General features: G+C 42.0%; 1 protein-coding gene across 4 annotated transcripts in view; it reads right to left on the bottom strand.

The window, feature by feature from the left end:
• Positions 1–17,058, bottom strand: part of hecw1a (HECT, C2 and WW domain containing E3 ubiquitin protein ligase 1a) — a 98,338-nt gene that overhangs the window by 42,311 nt on the left and 38,969 nt on the right. For all 4 annotated transcript variants that reach the window (XM_012915548.4, XM_024803757.2, XM_024803755.2 and 1 more), the window contains one exon: positions 15,876–16,045. In XM_012915548.4, coding sequence (XP_012771002.2) covers positions 15,876–16,045 — 170 coding nt within the window. The remainder of the gene's footprint in view (positions 1–15,875; positions 16,046–17,058) is intronic.

The following is a 17,058-nucleotide window of genomic DNA, read 5'->3' as shown; positions in this document are numbered from 1 at the left end:
AACTTGAGATTCCCAGAATGTTCACCTCAATACCACTCTCTGCAGCAGTAACTAAGGAAATCCATGTTTTCTGCGATGCCTCTACCAAGGCAGTGGCCGCTGTTGCCTACCTTAAACTCACAGACAGAGATGGTCATAATGAGGTGGGCTTCCTTTTCGGCAAGGCACGGCTTGCCCCAAGACCAGACATCACCATACCCAGACTTGAGCTCTGTGCAGCGGTCCTGGCTGTCGAGGTGGCAGAGTTGGTCGTGGACGAGCTGGACGTCGCAGTTGATCAGGTGAGCTTCTATTCAGACTCCAAAGTAGTCCTTGGTTACATCTTCAACACAAAGAGGCGTTTTTACATCTACGTGCACAACAGAGTGGAACGCATCAGGCGATCCACACAAGCTCACCAGTGGCATTATGTGCCCACTCACTTAAATCCGGCTGATCATGCCACGCGCGCATTACCTGCTGAGCAGCTTTCTAGCTCCACATGGCTCAGTGGACCTGCTTTTCTTACCAAGTCAGAAATAGGTCAATCTCAGGCAGAGTCGTTTGATCTTGTAGACCCAGAGACTGACCACGAACTGCGTCAGGAGGTAACTACTTGTGTTACCACTCTTGCAAAGGATGTTCTCAGTAGTGCCAGATTCGAAAGGTTTTCTAGTTGGAATGTACTACTGAAGGCTATATCTAGACTCCGACACATTGTTCAGTCCTTTAAGCAGAACATAGAAGGCACCTGTCAGGGCTGGCACAGCTGTAGTGAGCATTTAACCGAAAAGCAGCTCGATCAAGCTAAGATCATTATCATTCGCACTGTCCAAAGAGAAATCTATGCAGAAGACATAAGACAGCTTGAAAAGAGTATGCCCCTCAAAAGTTCAAGCCCACTTAGCAAACTGAACCCATTTCTTGACACAAATGGAATCCTCAGAGTGGGTGGGAGACTAAGACGAGCACAGTTGACTTCGGATGAAACAAATCCTATCCTCATCCCTGCCAAACACCACCTTGCCCAGCTCATTATAAGACACTTCCATGTGAAAGTATGCCATCAGGGCAGACATTTTACTGAAGGAGCAGTCAGAGCTGCAGGCTTTTGGATTGTGGGAGGAAAAAGAGCAATAAGCAAAATGATATTCAGCTGCGTGACATGTCGAAAACTAAGAGGCAGACAGCAGGAACAGATTATGGCTGAGCTACCAGAGGATAGGCTGTCCACTGACCCTCCGTTCACACATGTAGGGCTTGATGTGTTCGGGCCCTGGTCTGTCACTGTCAGAAAAACGCGTGGTGGGCAAGCGGATGCAAAGCGATGGGCAGTCATATTTACGTGCATGAGTACACGGGCCATTCACATTGAAGTTATAGAATCAATGGACACGTCATCATTCATCAATGCCCTGCGTCGTTTTTTTGCCATCAGAGGTGCAGTCAAACTTCTTAGGTCCGATTGTGGGACAAATTTTGTGGGTGCCTGCAAAGAGCTGCAAATAGACAAACAGGGCTGCTACAACAGCAAACTAAACCGCTTTCTTGAAGACTCTGGCTGCAAATGGGTATTCAACCCCCCACATGCGTCGCATATGGCTGGCTCCTGGGAGCGAATGATTGGGGTCACGCGCAAAATCCTTGATGCAATGCTCCTAGAACACAGGAATGCAAAGCTTACCCATGAAATACTAGTGACCTTAATGGCTGAAGTCACTGCAATAGTGAATGCTCGTCCGTTAACAGCAGTTTCTGCAGATCCAGATAACCCCAGTCATCCTTACCCCAGCCATGCTGCTCACGCAAAAGGTTACGACCCCACCAATCCCACCAGGTCAGTTTGGAAACAGTGATCTGTTCAAAGCTCAATGGAGGCGCGTACAATACCTCGCTGATGTCTTCTGGAGACGATGGAAAAAAGAATACATCTCAGGACTTCAGGACCGCCGCAAATGGAAAACAGTAAAGCCTAACCTACAAACAGGAGATGTTGTTCTTTTAAGAGAGACACTCGAACATAGGAACAACTGGCCACTTGGACTTATCACCAAAACCTTTCCCAGTGAGGATGGGCTTGTAAGGAAGATAGAGGTGAGGATTTTCCGCAAGGGTGAAAACAAGTGCTACATAAGGCCTATAAGTGAGGTTGTGCTATTGGTGTCTAAGGATTGTACTTAGAAGCAGAAGCTTTGTTTCATTGTATGTCACTTGCCTTTTACATGTTAGTTGAGGGTGACATTCCATGGATGTCAGGCGGGGAGTATTCTGCTCCTCGGTTGTTACTTTGTTGGGTTTCTTTGGCTGGCGCATTTCTCAGGTTTCCCAATAGTGGGCAGTATTACCCCTTCAGTTTGTGGCTTCTTCTTTGGTTATTTGGTGTGCACTACACTGCCCCCTTTGGTGATGTGTTGTAAACAGCAGGCAAAGTTCACACAGGCAGTGTGAGAAAATGCATGGAGCAGAAAACAAGCTGCACAACTTTAAGCTCAGTTTACATCGTTGGGGAGTTTGTTGAGCCATAATCTGTAAGTAAGCAATGTCTAACTTCACTTTCTGTAAGATTTGTTACTTTCATGTTACTTAAAAGGTTATTTGAACGTATAAGGAAAGATGTTAGTGATGAATGTAAAGCATAAGGAAAGCTATGTTGCTAACTTCTGTTTTGTTTACAAAATATGTTGATACTGATGCTTACGTATTATTTTACTGTATGTTCACAGTCTTACAAATTAAAAGAGGAAAAAACGGTCCGTTAAAGACACAAAGACAAAGTGATGTGTCCTGTCGTTCCTGGAACCATCTCCTCTTATGTTAAGCTCGCTGCATAGGGTGAATAGCCATACATTCACCTGAGGGCAGCAGACTGTGCTTCAACATAATATTACCGTATTGTGTGTGTATAACCTCTTTTAAGTTTTGTGGATATTATACCTGGTTGTGCTGAGGATATGTCGGCCAGTTTCCACTGGAAATGCCCTTTGGTTAAACTGTCAGTGAGGAATTTGCATTTGCACTGTTACATTTGTATATAACTTTAATGCACATAAAAAACAGCTGCTTGTTTAAGTGAAAATACATTGATGTTTTTTGGGGGTTTTTTGCACTAATAAAGTTGTGGAGTTGTAAAGTAATTTGTCTAATGTCAATTATATCGTCAGTTATATCGTTATTGCAAATTTTCAGATGTATATCGTCATAAATATTTTTGGTCATATCGCCCTGCTCCAGTAGGAACCAAGGATTTCCAATAACAACCTGCATTATGACGAAGTAATCAGTGTTCTTTACCTCATCTGTTAGTGGTCTTAATGTTTTAGCTGATATATGTTGCTCTGCCTTCAGTGTTTGATGCTTCAGACAGTATTCGGACTAACTTCAGCCTCCTCACTCTTTAAAGTAGGATAATTTGCAGCTGAGGCTCTGATGCAAGGAGCTCCAAAAACACCCTTTTTTGGGTGTAATAGGCTTGTTTGAAGCCTTTATTCTGAGAGTATTTCTAATGTTTACTTCATGATGGTCATGATGAAGTATAAAGAAACTGCAGCTCTGATAACTCTTTATATACTGGTGAGTAGAAACATTTCGTCTTTAATATGCTTTTGACCTTGCTCACGCCAGAATAACAACTCTGACTCTTTGAAGCGTGGACTCAGGCATCAGTGCATTAGCAGCACTTCTATTCTGCAAGCTGAGACGTGCAGCCATCATGGAACCCATTTGTTCCAGTACTTCTCCACTGATGGTCTCAAGTGTCTTTATACAGCAGTTATGAGCTAATCAACATTATTTTCTTCATCTGTAAGTGGTCGAAATGTTTCTTCTTTAGTGTCAGATTAGTCAACAAACTCATTAATATGATGCTTAAAATTGAATTCCTAAGACTTCACTGTGTAAATCTAAATGCCTAATTTCCTATACAATAGATGCCCACATGAATAATTCCTGTGAAAACCTTGTAGAACAGGTCTTTCTGCAACCATACTATTAATACAAAGGAGCCTGGTGCAGTGAGGGACTTCTGAATTAGGAAAACCTTCGTTTTTGCCAACAGCCCAATTCCATAGGTTCTTAATGTCAGTCTAAAGTATGGATTGCCCTGAAGCCGCCTCATCAAAGGTATCAGAACATCAAAGGAAGATTCTGGTGGTATACACAACAACTAAACCTGTCATTAAAAGTACCTTTCCTTTTTAAATTAAACTTAAAGACTCCTTCTGTAACATAGAACAGTAACATAACGATATTTTTTTGGATTCTGAAATGTTCGTGCTTAAGTAAGACCAGGGGCCTGTTCTTCGTACCGCGCTAAGTGAGTTAGCTGGATGAGATTGTTGACGATTTCGCGTGATCTTGGATCGTTCGGTTCCCCGAAGCCCATCCGGGACTTGCTGTCATAGCAACAGAGCCGTAAGCGTAAACCTGCTGGGGAGCAGGCTTACTTTATGTAAACAGGATTAGATCGTGGCCACGCAGGTATGCCCGCGTCATTCATACGAAAGCAACAGCGATATTCCACCACTGTTTCACCATAAATAAATAACATCAATGTAACTAAAGACAATGCAGCACCTGATCCATTTATTGATTTCACACAGGTCATTTCCTAAAAAAGGGAAATGAACTATTAACATTCTATTACATGTATGTGATTATTACAGATGTAATTCATATTTCAGAGTAGTAATTGTAAATTACTTCGTGTAATCAAGATGAGAGACCACGGCTATAAAAGCGAAGGTGGATTTGGGAAGTCTGTCGCAGCCATGTCCTGTCCGTATACGCGAGCCACCCATTGCGGAAGGTGCAAGATTGATAAGGAGAGTCCTCAGAATTCAGCGTATATTGCGGGACAGACAGGATCCTTTAGCTCAGCGCGACAGTGTGCTCATAGAGAGATATCGATTTTCCCGTGAGGATATTATTTACTTAACCAACTTGTTGACGAGGGGGTGCAGGACCACCACCTGTCTTTTTTTCCTCTGCCCTTTTCTTGGTTGCTGTTATGAACAAACTAACAGAGTATTACAGGCCAGTATTACCTTGCCAAGAGACGCAAAGCAATCTAAGAGATAAATATTACCATTCTGTAGAATACTCCTGTATTCCACTTTTACTTGTTCCCATGTTCTTGTGGGTCCTGTTGTGGCTCTAATGTGAAAGGGGATATAATATAACATATTATAATATAATATAATGCCATATGATATTGGACAATATAGTGTCATATGATAGATCTACCCTACCGCCTACTGGTGTTGGCCAGAGGGGCCGATGGCGCGATATGGCAGCCTGGCTACAACCGTAGCTGCCTCCACCAGTGTGTGAATGTGAGAGTGAATGAATAGTGGTATCGTAAAGCGCTTTGGGTGCCTTGAAAAGCGCTATATAAATCCAATCCATTATTATTATTATTATTATTAAATTACCTACGAGTTTGATTTGTCAGCAACTTTCTGCCAGCCCTCTCTCCTTGCTTTTGCAGCCTTTGCAGTGTTCTCTTGCGTTTTAATTAAACTCTGAAACTCCTGAAATCCCTCACTCATGAGTTCTTGCTCTGCTGCCGGAAAATACCGAGCACGCCCCTTCGACATCTTCGCCGACCAATCAGCGGGTTGCCGATCAATGTTTCTACTATCGATGCGTAGCCCCTTTTACGACACCCAGTGATGTCACATTCCTGCGTCCAGCTGTACTAATCGTCAACAGCAGGTGTGTTCGGGGAACCGGATTAGCGCGCTCACGGTTAGCGCGATGGTTTGGTCTTGGATGTGTCATTTGATCTTGGATGTAGTAAGCGACGTACGAAGCACAGGGCCCAGCACTGGCTTTAGTAATTATTTTAGCATTTCTGTCCCTACAGGTAATATTTCGACAAAATGTAACCCCAAGGTTAACTATCCTTAGCTATGTGTACTTTTCTGAGGGATCATTTAAATGTGTGGAGGTTTTTAATTTAAAGGTCTTAACAAAAGTACAGCATATTTGGAGATTTTCAGAGGCTCAAAGGTTACAGACAATTGACTAACAAGTAGTTTCATAACCAGCTGTTCTATTCACACCCATCACAACAATTACTCAGTCTATAATCAAGTGATGCTTTCATGAAACACAGAGGCTTTACAACAAATGGCGAACACTATTTATGCTCAAGAGGAGGAAGGGCAAATTAGACTTTGCTTTGGTTTGCTGGATTTCCTTTGCAGACTTTGCATTTCTGATCAGTTTTGGAGCATCCAGAAAAGGGCAGGGTTTTTTAGGTATATATTAGCAAAGAAATGCTCTCTTTAATGGCCTTTAAGCCATTCACATGATCTTAACAACCACAGCATGCTTTTAAGTCACTGAAGTCAAAACTAGCAGCAAACAAGGGTGTGTTTCTTTGGAGCGTGCTGGCAGAACATGTCAAGAAAGGAAATAACACTTGCTGATGTCCGTGGACTCTACACATTAGCCAGTCCTTGACTCCAAAAGGTTTTCATACAAGTATTAAAACCAGCCCTTAATGAAAAATGATAAAACTATTAACTACGAAAAAAGTTAATTTCACTGTTTAAATAGCATAAATAAACATTTTACTTTTTATTTACTGTTTAACATTTATTTACAAGGTCATTTACGTTCTGAGACTACAGGATACGATGTAGGAACAGTAGTTTTTGCTCGGTGCTGTGTTCTTGTAAAGTACCATCCATATACACTTATTCTCCCTCTTCTCTCTCAGCAGCAGATTTTACATTTTTGGGTTTTCCTTCTCTTAATATCTTAGCCAAGTCTCTGTATATCCATGTGTGTTTAGGTGATTGGAAGCTCCAGGCTACAACTTCCTTTTCCCTGCAAGTGCAGTTGGACATGATGAAATGAAACCTGAAGGGGTGACACTAAAGTTTGATTGGATTAGTGTGTGTGTGTGTGTGTGTGTGTGTGTGTGTGTGTGTGTGTGTGTGTGTGTGTGTGTGTGTGTGTGTTTGTGTGTGTGTGTGTGTGTGTGTGTGTGTGTGTGTGTGTGTGCGTGCGTGTGTGCGTGTGCATGTGTTGTGGCTGCTACATTACATTCTATCTGCTTTGCTACCCTTGCCAGTGTCTCAGACAATGACTAAAGTGCTGATCATGTTGGCTGCTGTTTTTCCGATCTGTTTCACTCACTGTGTTCTTGTGTGTCCCTGATAGTTCTTTTGTGGGAAGGACAGAAGGAAAAACATATTCACTCAAGAAATGAGAGCAGAACAATGTAAAATGGATCTGACTGCATGGGATAAAATGAAGTGGCAAATGCAGGAAAATGAAAACCGGGAAAAAAAGAGTTAGCTGTGGAAATCTGTGTGCAGAGTAGGGATGGGTATCGTTTAGGTTTTATCCAATACCGGTGCCAAATCGGTACTTTTGAAACGGTGCCGGTGCTCAAACGGTGCTCAAACCGGTGCTTAAAGAATGGAGAACACAAAATTGGTCCAAAAACCTCTCATGTTCAGCTGCTTTTTGTAAAAAGATAACAATGTTAGCCTTTTCTGCAGCTATGGGGCATATATGGTATCACTCTTGGCTGGAAGCAGTGCTTAAACAATGGAAAAAACACAAACTTTGTCCAAAAACCTCTCATGTTTAACTGTTTTCCACTTTTTCTTTGGTCATTTTAGCCTTTTTGGCCAGGGTGAAGGGAGTATCTGCCATCAAACAAGAGGACAGCCGCATGTAGCTATGATGATGTTTGCTAGTTCACCTTACATGCATTAATGTAATAACGTGGTTAGTGTACTCAACGTAAATTACACACGAACAACATTAAGCTACTCATGCAGAGAAGAACGGCTGCTGCTGCATCATCATCCTCATCATTACTGCTACACTGGCAGGGCTAGGGGCCAGGACTCTCCTCTTCGTGTTTTTGGGGGATGTTGCATAACAGGCACCACACCCGCAGTAGATGCGCTCGGTGTGAGGTCTCGCAGCAAGCTATCAAATACGGCGCATTTTTCGGCTTTTAAAAAAAACGCTATGCGTCAGCAGGTGTTTCATCGGATTCGAGGTGTTACCTCCTTTGACAGTATCACAGTATCAGCTTAAAGCACTTGTTGCTGCTGAGTTTGCATCTTTTGCTGTGAAGTACAGCCAGACTTTTGACCGCTTCGCCTTGGGCATTTTTAATCTGTAGCTCTGCTCTAACTGAACGTACGTACCTGGGCCCGCCTACTATTCTCGGAAACGTAAAATGATTGGCTAGAAGTGTATCACAGCTCAGGAAAAAAAAGCACCGAAATAAAGCACCGAAATGTGCGCTGCTTTTCGGTCTGGTTACTACCGTTTATGTCAGAATGGCACCGGACACCGGTACCCATCCCTAGTGCAGAGAGATAAATGAGGAGGATTAAATGGAGAACGAGTGAATCATTTACAAGAGCAGGCAGAGGAAGGTGCCAGTGGGGTTGCACAGGATGGACGGGAGGTGGATTTGGGGTAATGTGGGTATCGTGTAAATAATTACCTGTTTTATCACAGCAGAAATAGCTCATAGAACCCAAGTTCAAAGGGAAACAACGCCATCAAGGTATATATAGTTACTGTATATACTGAATGTACTGTATTTTAGAGTAGAGAGTAATGTTGCTCTGGGTCATTCATCCATCCATTAGGCTTATACTTATCAGCGCTATGAGGGCTGCGGTTCATGTATTTTTAAATAAGAATCCCACAAATCCTTGACTCTAAATTTCACATAATTCAGCCCTCCTTGTCTGTCATCTTTCAGAGTTATATGTTAAAGATTTAGGCTGAGCTCACAGCTGCCTTCTGCATTTCACCAACTACCAGGCCAGAGCCCCCCAGCTCTGACAGACTGTCCACCCCCCTCCCTTGACCCCCACCGGTTTGCTCACAGAGCAACTCGGTCCACGGAGGATGCCACCACCATCACCCTTCACAGATTGCTGAGCCATCTGGAGAACAGGAAGAGCTAAATGTGGATGCTCTTCGTGGACTACAGCTCAGTGTTCAACACTATAAACCCAGACATCCTCACCACCAAACTGGACCACCTTCAGATCCCGCTGCCACCTGCTCCTGGATCAAAGACTTCCTAACCAACCGGCCTCACTCAGTCAGCCCCACCTCTCTCCCCCACTCTCACTCAGCACCAGATCCCCGCAGGGAGGCGTTCTCAGCCCCCTTCTGTACACCCTGTACACTTATGACTGTAAACCAACCAACGTCATCGTCAAGTCTACCGATAACACCACCATGGTTAGGTTCATCTCTGATTGACAGCGTACAGAGGTTGAGTCTCACAAAAAAAGAAGGCAATTCTATTCTATTTTATTTGTACAGCTCCAAATCACAACAACATTCACCTCAAGCCAAAAAAATGCTCTTTTCATTTCAGCACCACAAATCCACCACGCAGGAGGAGCTGAAGCGTCTCGACATCAGGCCATTGATCCCTACAAGGTCATACAGAGCAGGTTCACTGGGCTGTCCACTGTATTTAAAGTGAGTGGTTATAAAACAGTGAATGTTAAGGAGCTGGCAAACGGACAGCAGCCAGATTAATTACCTTAATCTCAGTTTTTTGTTAATTGATTAGAATCAAGCCAAAATTAGCAATCTTGCCTGGTCAGGCAGGCTAATCGTCCCACTTTAATGTGACTGATGAACTGGGCTCCTGTCCTGAGGCCTGTACTGTCTTATCCAGGTAACTTTGGTTTCTGTACTACAAAGTTGGTTTATTCCTCACAGGTGTAAACGGCCATGTGATAGATCTACAGATCTATAGGTATGAAACCACTGCCTACTGACAAATCCATTGTCTAGTGCCACCATTCCTGGGCAATCTCTTGCACCTCTGGAGAGAGTAGAAGGGTCCAAAGTTTCCAGTAGCATCTAAAGTCTTTGTTTCCCCTGATGAACATCTGCAATAAGAAGATTCTTACAAACACCTTAATTCATTTTTTTTCTTTTTCTGTTGCCAGGAAACAATTATCAGTTTTATAGACATGAACAGTGTCACTGTTAAAGCGCTAGGCAACAGAACATTAGACACCAGGTTAGGTGTGAAATTCAAGTGAATGTAGGGGTATGTTTCTACTTCCTCACACAGTGCTTACAACATTCGCTCTTGCGCTGGTGCCATTAGCTAACAATCCTGACCCAAGAACAGTTCATCAAGCAGATGGACTGCCTAGTTCCGTCTAGTGGTAGATAATCACAATCTTCCAGTGTCATTGTGCTAACTTGTTGTGTTTGTTACAGCCCTCAGTTCTTTTCAGTGTTTTAACTGTGTATTGTAGGCTCTTTGCTCTTGGGTCCTCCACCTGTTTTTCATCTTGACTTCCATTCCTGTCTACTACTTCTTCAGTTCCTCCACAGTTAGTTGGATCTGTTTAAAAGCATTATTCATGGAAGCTGTGGATTTTTGTGAGCAGCTAGCCATGGCCTGGAAGTTACTGTTAGTTACATGTGTTCGCTCATGTCATTTGCTTCTATCCTTCTTCTATTGTTTGCTGTTTTGCTTACATCCCTAGTTTATTACTTGCCATTGTATATGTTCTGTAGCCTGTTTTGTTGATTGACTTGGACGTTAAATCCGTTACATTCAGGTCAACCTCTGTTCGCCTGACTTTTTAGCCGTTAGTTCAACCTTTAATTGTTACTAATGGTTTCTTACTCTGCTTCTGCTCTAGTTTAATCAGGCTTCATTTTAAAACACAATTATCTGTTAACAGAGAATTGCACACCTTTATGTAAACAACAGAGTCTGCTTCTACAGACAGGAAGCCATATTAAACATTCAGTTTTGATTCAAAATTGTGTCTCATACAGCGCAGTGCTGGACTGCAGTATGGAAAGTCTGCTGGATGAGCCAGCATGTTCCATTAGAGTTGACACAGTACATCACTGCCAAGCAAGCTGAGCAGCTCGCTCAAAATGGGATCAGTTTGGAAAAAGGAAAGTGACTTAGAGCTGAGTGGATGCTGTCAACTGGGACACCACATTAAATCTCTGTATGAGTCTCCTGAGGGACATAATAAAGATAGAGACTGTGCCACAGGACATCCTGCGATCAGTGGAGCTTGTGCACAAATCACAGGGTCACAGCATAGTTATGCCTGTTCTATTCCAGATCATGTAGAAGCTTAAGCACAGAACAGTGCTGATTGGCATCACCTCATTTATAATCTCCTATTGAAACAATGGTTACTGCTTATTCACATTTTGTATTGTTCACAATGCAGTCCCTAAACCATGTCAAATATCTGGCTACCTCATTTATCCACACCTAGTCAGGTGTGGATAAAAGCATACCTGAGGCAAGCTTCCCAGAGAGCTCGCTTGTCTTTGCCTCGGTGGCACCAGCCATTTTAGCCAACCTGGTTTTCCATTTTAAGATAAAACCTCTGCTCACCGACACTCTGGTATTCGTCTCCTTTTTTATGTTGTGGCTTTTGAGCCGGGTCGTAACAAGGGCATATAATCAGTTCCTCTGTTAGAGCTACTCCCTGCTTGTGATGTCTGGATACAAAAACAAAGGAATGAATCTAAAAAACAAACAAACAGATTTAACATAATATATTTTGCACGAGTGGGGAAATTAAATGTAGCGGACTCTTTTAACATTAACGTCATATTTTGTTTTTTACATTTTTTGTGTTCTGTTTTCCTCCTATGCCGCTCATTTGCTTTGTCCACAACAGATTGTAGAGTAATTTCCAGCAAGTCTACAATAATTAGGTGCTTTTGCTTTTCACAAAGCAAACACGATTTTCATGGATTACACTGATTTCACCCTAACTATCCTTTCTGGTGCTGTACGGGGCGCAGCAGGACATTTTGCTTTGTAAATGCTTCTGTTGTTTCAACAATAAGAGAAATTATATAATACGACAATTTGGGGAATGAAGAGAATTTTGATTCTATTCAGCTGTGTTCCCCAAGTTTCTCCACTCTGGCCTAATCTTTATTTAAACCCTCAGTTTGCTTCTGTTTTTGTTTTGTTGTGTCGTCCTGCTTGCTGTGTGCCCTGTGTGAGCTGTATAACTGTAGCTGCTTACAGCTTATTAGTCACACAGTCAGTTCCTGGTTTCTGTCTAGTCAGAGTTAAACTCTCGTCTTGAGAGTCCTGTATTGGGTTTCACCTTCTGCCTGCCACACAGTGTCATGTGACAGTTGGAGCCAGCTGGTATTGGCCATGCTTCACCTTTGCTAATTCAGGTGCTGGACTTCACCATGTTTTTGATTTGGGGCCTTTTGGATGATTTTCAGAGAACTAAAATGTTTATTATTAACATTGGCAGCTGCAGTGTAGCTGCCACCACCAGTATGTGTGAATGGGTGGATGACTGAATGTAGTGTAAAGCACTTTGGGGTCCTTAGGGACTAAGTAAAGCGCTGTACAAATACAGGCCCTTTACCATTTTATATTTACCATTGGTACTTTCAACTGCTTCTTTAAGAGGTCATCACAGTGGATGTATCCACAGCTTTGAGTTGGTGCAGATTCTAGACCAGACGCCCTTCCTGATGCTAACCTTGAGACATTAGCCTCACTTGACCCCATGACACTGGGTTCGTCTCCTTACTTAGGATCTTCTATGTATAAGGTGGATGTGTTAACCACATAGCCACAAGTCATTAATAATATTAATGATTAATAGAATTTATTTTCCTGACTTTTTTGTGGTACACCATCCAGACAGTGAATTTGCTTGAATAACTTAAATTTTGCTCATTGTATTATTATTGTATTACCCGTCATGATTCAACCAAACTAACAGATTTTCAGGCTACATTTCTTCAAACATCACTGAAAATAAGACCAGAAGCATTTAGTTATCTGAAAATAGCAGGTTGACTAAACTTAGTGCATGTTTGGAAATAGTTTCTCCCACAAAAAAGAAGAAATGATTATGTGAAGTCAGTGTGATTCAAACCTTTGAGCTTTTTCAGAATCATTTTGCTTCTGATTGTACAGACTTGACTCTTCTCATACTGGTTTTCTGTCTCTTTTTTAATGATTTTATTGTCTTTCGTGTTATATGCCATCCAGTAATGATGATTTCGTGTCTTTCTGCAGACATTCTGAACATCCCATTCGCATCCATTTGTGTTCATTTAAAATCTATTTTTACTTCCATCCAGTTCCTGTTTTGTTTTTTGCTTATTTGCAGTCGTTCTGCATTTAACTGCATACATTTTTCTTCACTGCCTTCTGCGGTTTCTGGTCATATTTCCCTTGTATGTTTGCCTGTTTTTACAATTGCACAATCCTTTTTTTATTTGTTTTTGTAATTTGGGTGCCTTTGTATCAGGTCTTGAGGCACTTTGTGTCTCCTTGTGGTCAAACAGCTTCTCTGTAGCTCTAATACTCCTCTGGGGTTACACACAGTAGCCTTGTTCATAAATCCATTAATAACAACTTAAAGCAAAAAATAACATCATGTGGAAACGGTATAACATTCTGACATTTTGTCACTGGAAGGAATGTGTAAGCTTCACAGTTCCTATTATCACTACAGTAATGCTAAATTTTCGTGGCTCAAAGAGTTGGCAGTTCGTCTTGTAACAGGAAGGTTGCCGGTCAGAGCCCCAGCTCGGACAGTCTCGGTCGTTGTGTCCTTGGGCAAGACACTTCACCTACCGCCTACTACTGGTGATGGCCGATGGTGCGATATGGCAGCTTCGCTTCTGTCAGTCTGCCCCAGGGCAGCTGTGGCTACAACTGTAGCTGCCTCCACCAGTGTGTGAATGTGTGTGTGGATGAATTATAAATAAGTAAGTGAAATTGCATTTATGTAACACCTTTCAAGATAAAATCACAAAGTGCTTCACAGAAGCTAGAACATAAAAAAAACGTTTAAAAAGATGAGCTTTTTAAAAGAACTGACAGAGTCTGCAGATCTCAAACTCAACGGGAGACAGTTCCAGAGTCTGGGAGCCACAGAAACAAAGGCTCTGTCACGGTTTCTTTAATCTAGTGTGCTGGCCTGCAAGCCCTGGTCACAAGACCTCGGGCACCTGCTGGGAACATAAATACACCGATATGATAGAGCTGTGCGATGTGACCAAAATCTCATATCCCGATATAAAACATTTCTCAGCCAATAACAATATAATTCACAAAATAGTCAATTTTCTGTAAATTCTGTGAATCTCTGGCAACTTGACTTGTGTGAAGTGTTTTCCGCTGAGCGTCGTGTACCTGGAGTTGAGTGTTTTGACCGATGCATGAAACTATATATTTTTAGATGTGTTTTCTTTGTATTTATCACACGGTGTGCTGCGAAAAGCCTGTTCTAACGTTTAAGTCTAAGGTTTATTTGGAGCATCTGACGGCTCTCTTTTGCGTCACATCCGTAAACTATCTCTATATTCTTTCACTTGACTCTTGCATAGGTGGTATGAGAGGTTTGTCATGTTTGAGTCTGTGGTGGGGACGGTTTCCTGCATAATTTGTACACAATTAGTGCAGTTTTCTGGTCCATGTTTAGGAATAAGGTCCTCAATTTGTTTTGAATGGTCCTTCTGTTTAGCAGCATCCATTTTAAGATGTCAGGGAGGCTGAAGCCCATCCCAGCTGTCATACAGCAAGAGGCAGGCTATATCCTGATTAGACCACCAATCTATAGCAGCACAAATAAACAAGGGATCGTTACATGCCTTTAATGAAAGCTGTTTCTGTAATGTTATGTGCACATTGAGAATTTTAGCATCTCCTAGTGGTTAGCTTGGAGACTGCGGTCAAGTGAATTTTTATGTGGTTTGGCTTGTATTCCTATTGGATGTTTAGAGTCACATGAGTGGGGTGATACAGGAAGAGTTTCCTATTGGATGTTTAGAGTCACATGAGTGGGGTAATGCAGGAAGCCATTTTAGTATTGGGATTTGCACAATGAGGCGTACCAGAAGTCTCCCTGTTTAATCCTTAAGCATCCACCTGTGTTATGCCATGGAGAAGCTTTGTTTGTAAGTTTGAATTGTGTTTCATCTTTATAAGTAGTGAGTGTTGTATATTTTATTGATTTTATGCATATTTGGAGAGATGTATATATAAATGCCTAGATCTGTTTGCCATGTGAAGCAAATGCATAATTCTTTATTGAGCATATTTCTTTTTGTATTTTTTGTAGTTTCACAAGTTCTGGGAAATCACTGTAAGTTGTACGTTGATGAAGACAAACAAGTAAACAGCCCTCAACTTTACTTTCACGCCTGACTCATCATTCAACGCTTTCAGTGCTTACGGCATATGTTTAGCTATCTGTCACTTCGTGTACCAGAACCACGCACGCAGGGGACAGAATAGTTTCCATCTTTCACAGCATGGCACTAGAAAACACTTGTTGCTGTTATGCACTGTATTGGCGGCTAAGCTTAAGTTTAACGCAGACATTCTCTAAGGAGAGTTGGTCTGTATCACAAACACAAACAGCATGTACTTGTGCATGAACCACCACAATCTGGTCTAAATAGGAAACAATGCCTTTATGCCAGCATTCATTAGATGAGAATACCATCAAACATGGAGACATGTGAAAGCTAAAAAGAATGGAATATAAAAACAAGCGAAAATATCTCTATGAAGTAAATCTTTGAAGATTAGACTGTAGATCAGGTGATGGTGTTTCCATCTTTGAAATGCTCCCAACAAAACGTATCTACGAATATGCTGTTTAATCGCTGCTTTTAAAGCCAGAGGTGATAGAAGTAGTGTACTGTTTAAAGAATGCACATTTCCTCCCGGTTAAGTCAAACTTACTCAAAACATGTGATTGACTTTAGGTTTCCAGCTTTAAGCCTGCATTTTGCAGGAAAGGCCAAGGATGGATACTGATACTGTCATTTAAACACTCTGAGAGTCTAAAGATGGCATGCAAGCAACACACAGGAGAGAAATTGCGAAGGCTTGCCTCTGTGCTCCACTTAGGGTTGACAGTGTTGCAGACCACTCCGGAACGTTTCTCCTGGCCGTGGTGTGGCAGAGACGGGAAGATGCTGTGCTTTCCGGGCTGAATGGACAGCTTCAGGTACGGGTCTGGATTGAAGAACATCCCCTTTTTCAGTCCCACTGCCTGGAGGTCTGAAGATTCACACACACACAGTTTTGTAAAATTGGGAAGACACACGTGTGTCTGGTTTCTATTAGTCTATGATTCCGATGTTCATTTAGTTAAAGCTACAGCTTGTTTAGACTAAGTATTTTTAGAGGAAATACGTTTAGAAAGATTCTCACCAGACAAAACCACAGATATACAAACTACTCTGAATAAAGAGATCATGTTCAGTTTCTGATCCCTGCTGTGCTCCTGGAAACACTCACAGCTTTAGCCCACCCTCAGCCTTACTGATCTACACGTCAGCACAATTACATCACAGCAGTCCACAGTGAGGCTTTTTCCACATTTATTCTTTAGCTAAATCCCAACAGTGCGCTTACACTCGATGTGTGACAGAGCATAAAACACATTGTTTAAAAACATTCTAAGAATTAAAAATCAGCACAAATGGACGGCTGGGAGACTTCCCCTCTATAGCACCAGCACAAATAAAGGTTTTACTCTGGAAAAAATAAAACAGCAGGCTGCCCAGTCTGGTCTTAAACTACAAAGGGGGAAAAAACATGAATTACATAACCGCAGAAAGGAGTGAGGGCTGACACGTCGGAGTTACCCCAAATTAAAATAACATCAAATAGGCAGCAGAGAAATCACTACAACAAGTCCAGACTGCCTCGACACGAGACCATTAACACATCAACGTAAGGTCACGGGCTCACCTGGGGGTTTGCACAGACTCACAAATGTAACCGTGGTGGAAAACTGGAATATCTGGGCTTTCTCTGTATTCCATTTTTTCTTTCTAATAAAACAGACATTCCAGTTACAGACACTGCACAGTAGCCTTTGAAGGTAATATATGATTTACATAACCTGGAGGTTCCCCTGCAGAGAAAAATCAGGCAGTGCTCAGCTGCAGATGGAGAGCACAGAGACATGCTGTGGCTCATCCTCTGAAGTCAGTATATGCTAAGTAATGTGTATTTCTGAATATAGATATAATCTAGATAATGTGGAAGAACACTTTGAAGTTAAT

Source organism: Maylandia zebra, linkage group LG9, assembly GCF_041146795.1.
Source record: "Maylandia zebra isolate NMK-2024a linkage group LG9, Mzebra_GT3a, whole genome shotgun sequence".
NCBI lineage: Eukaryota > Metazoa > Chordata > Actinopteri > Cichliformes > Cichlidae > Maylandia > Maylandia zebra.
This window is presented reverse-complemented; position numbering and strand designations above follow the sequence as displayed.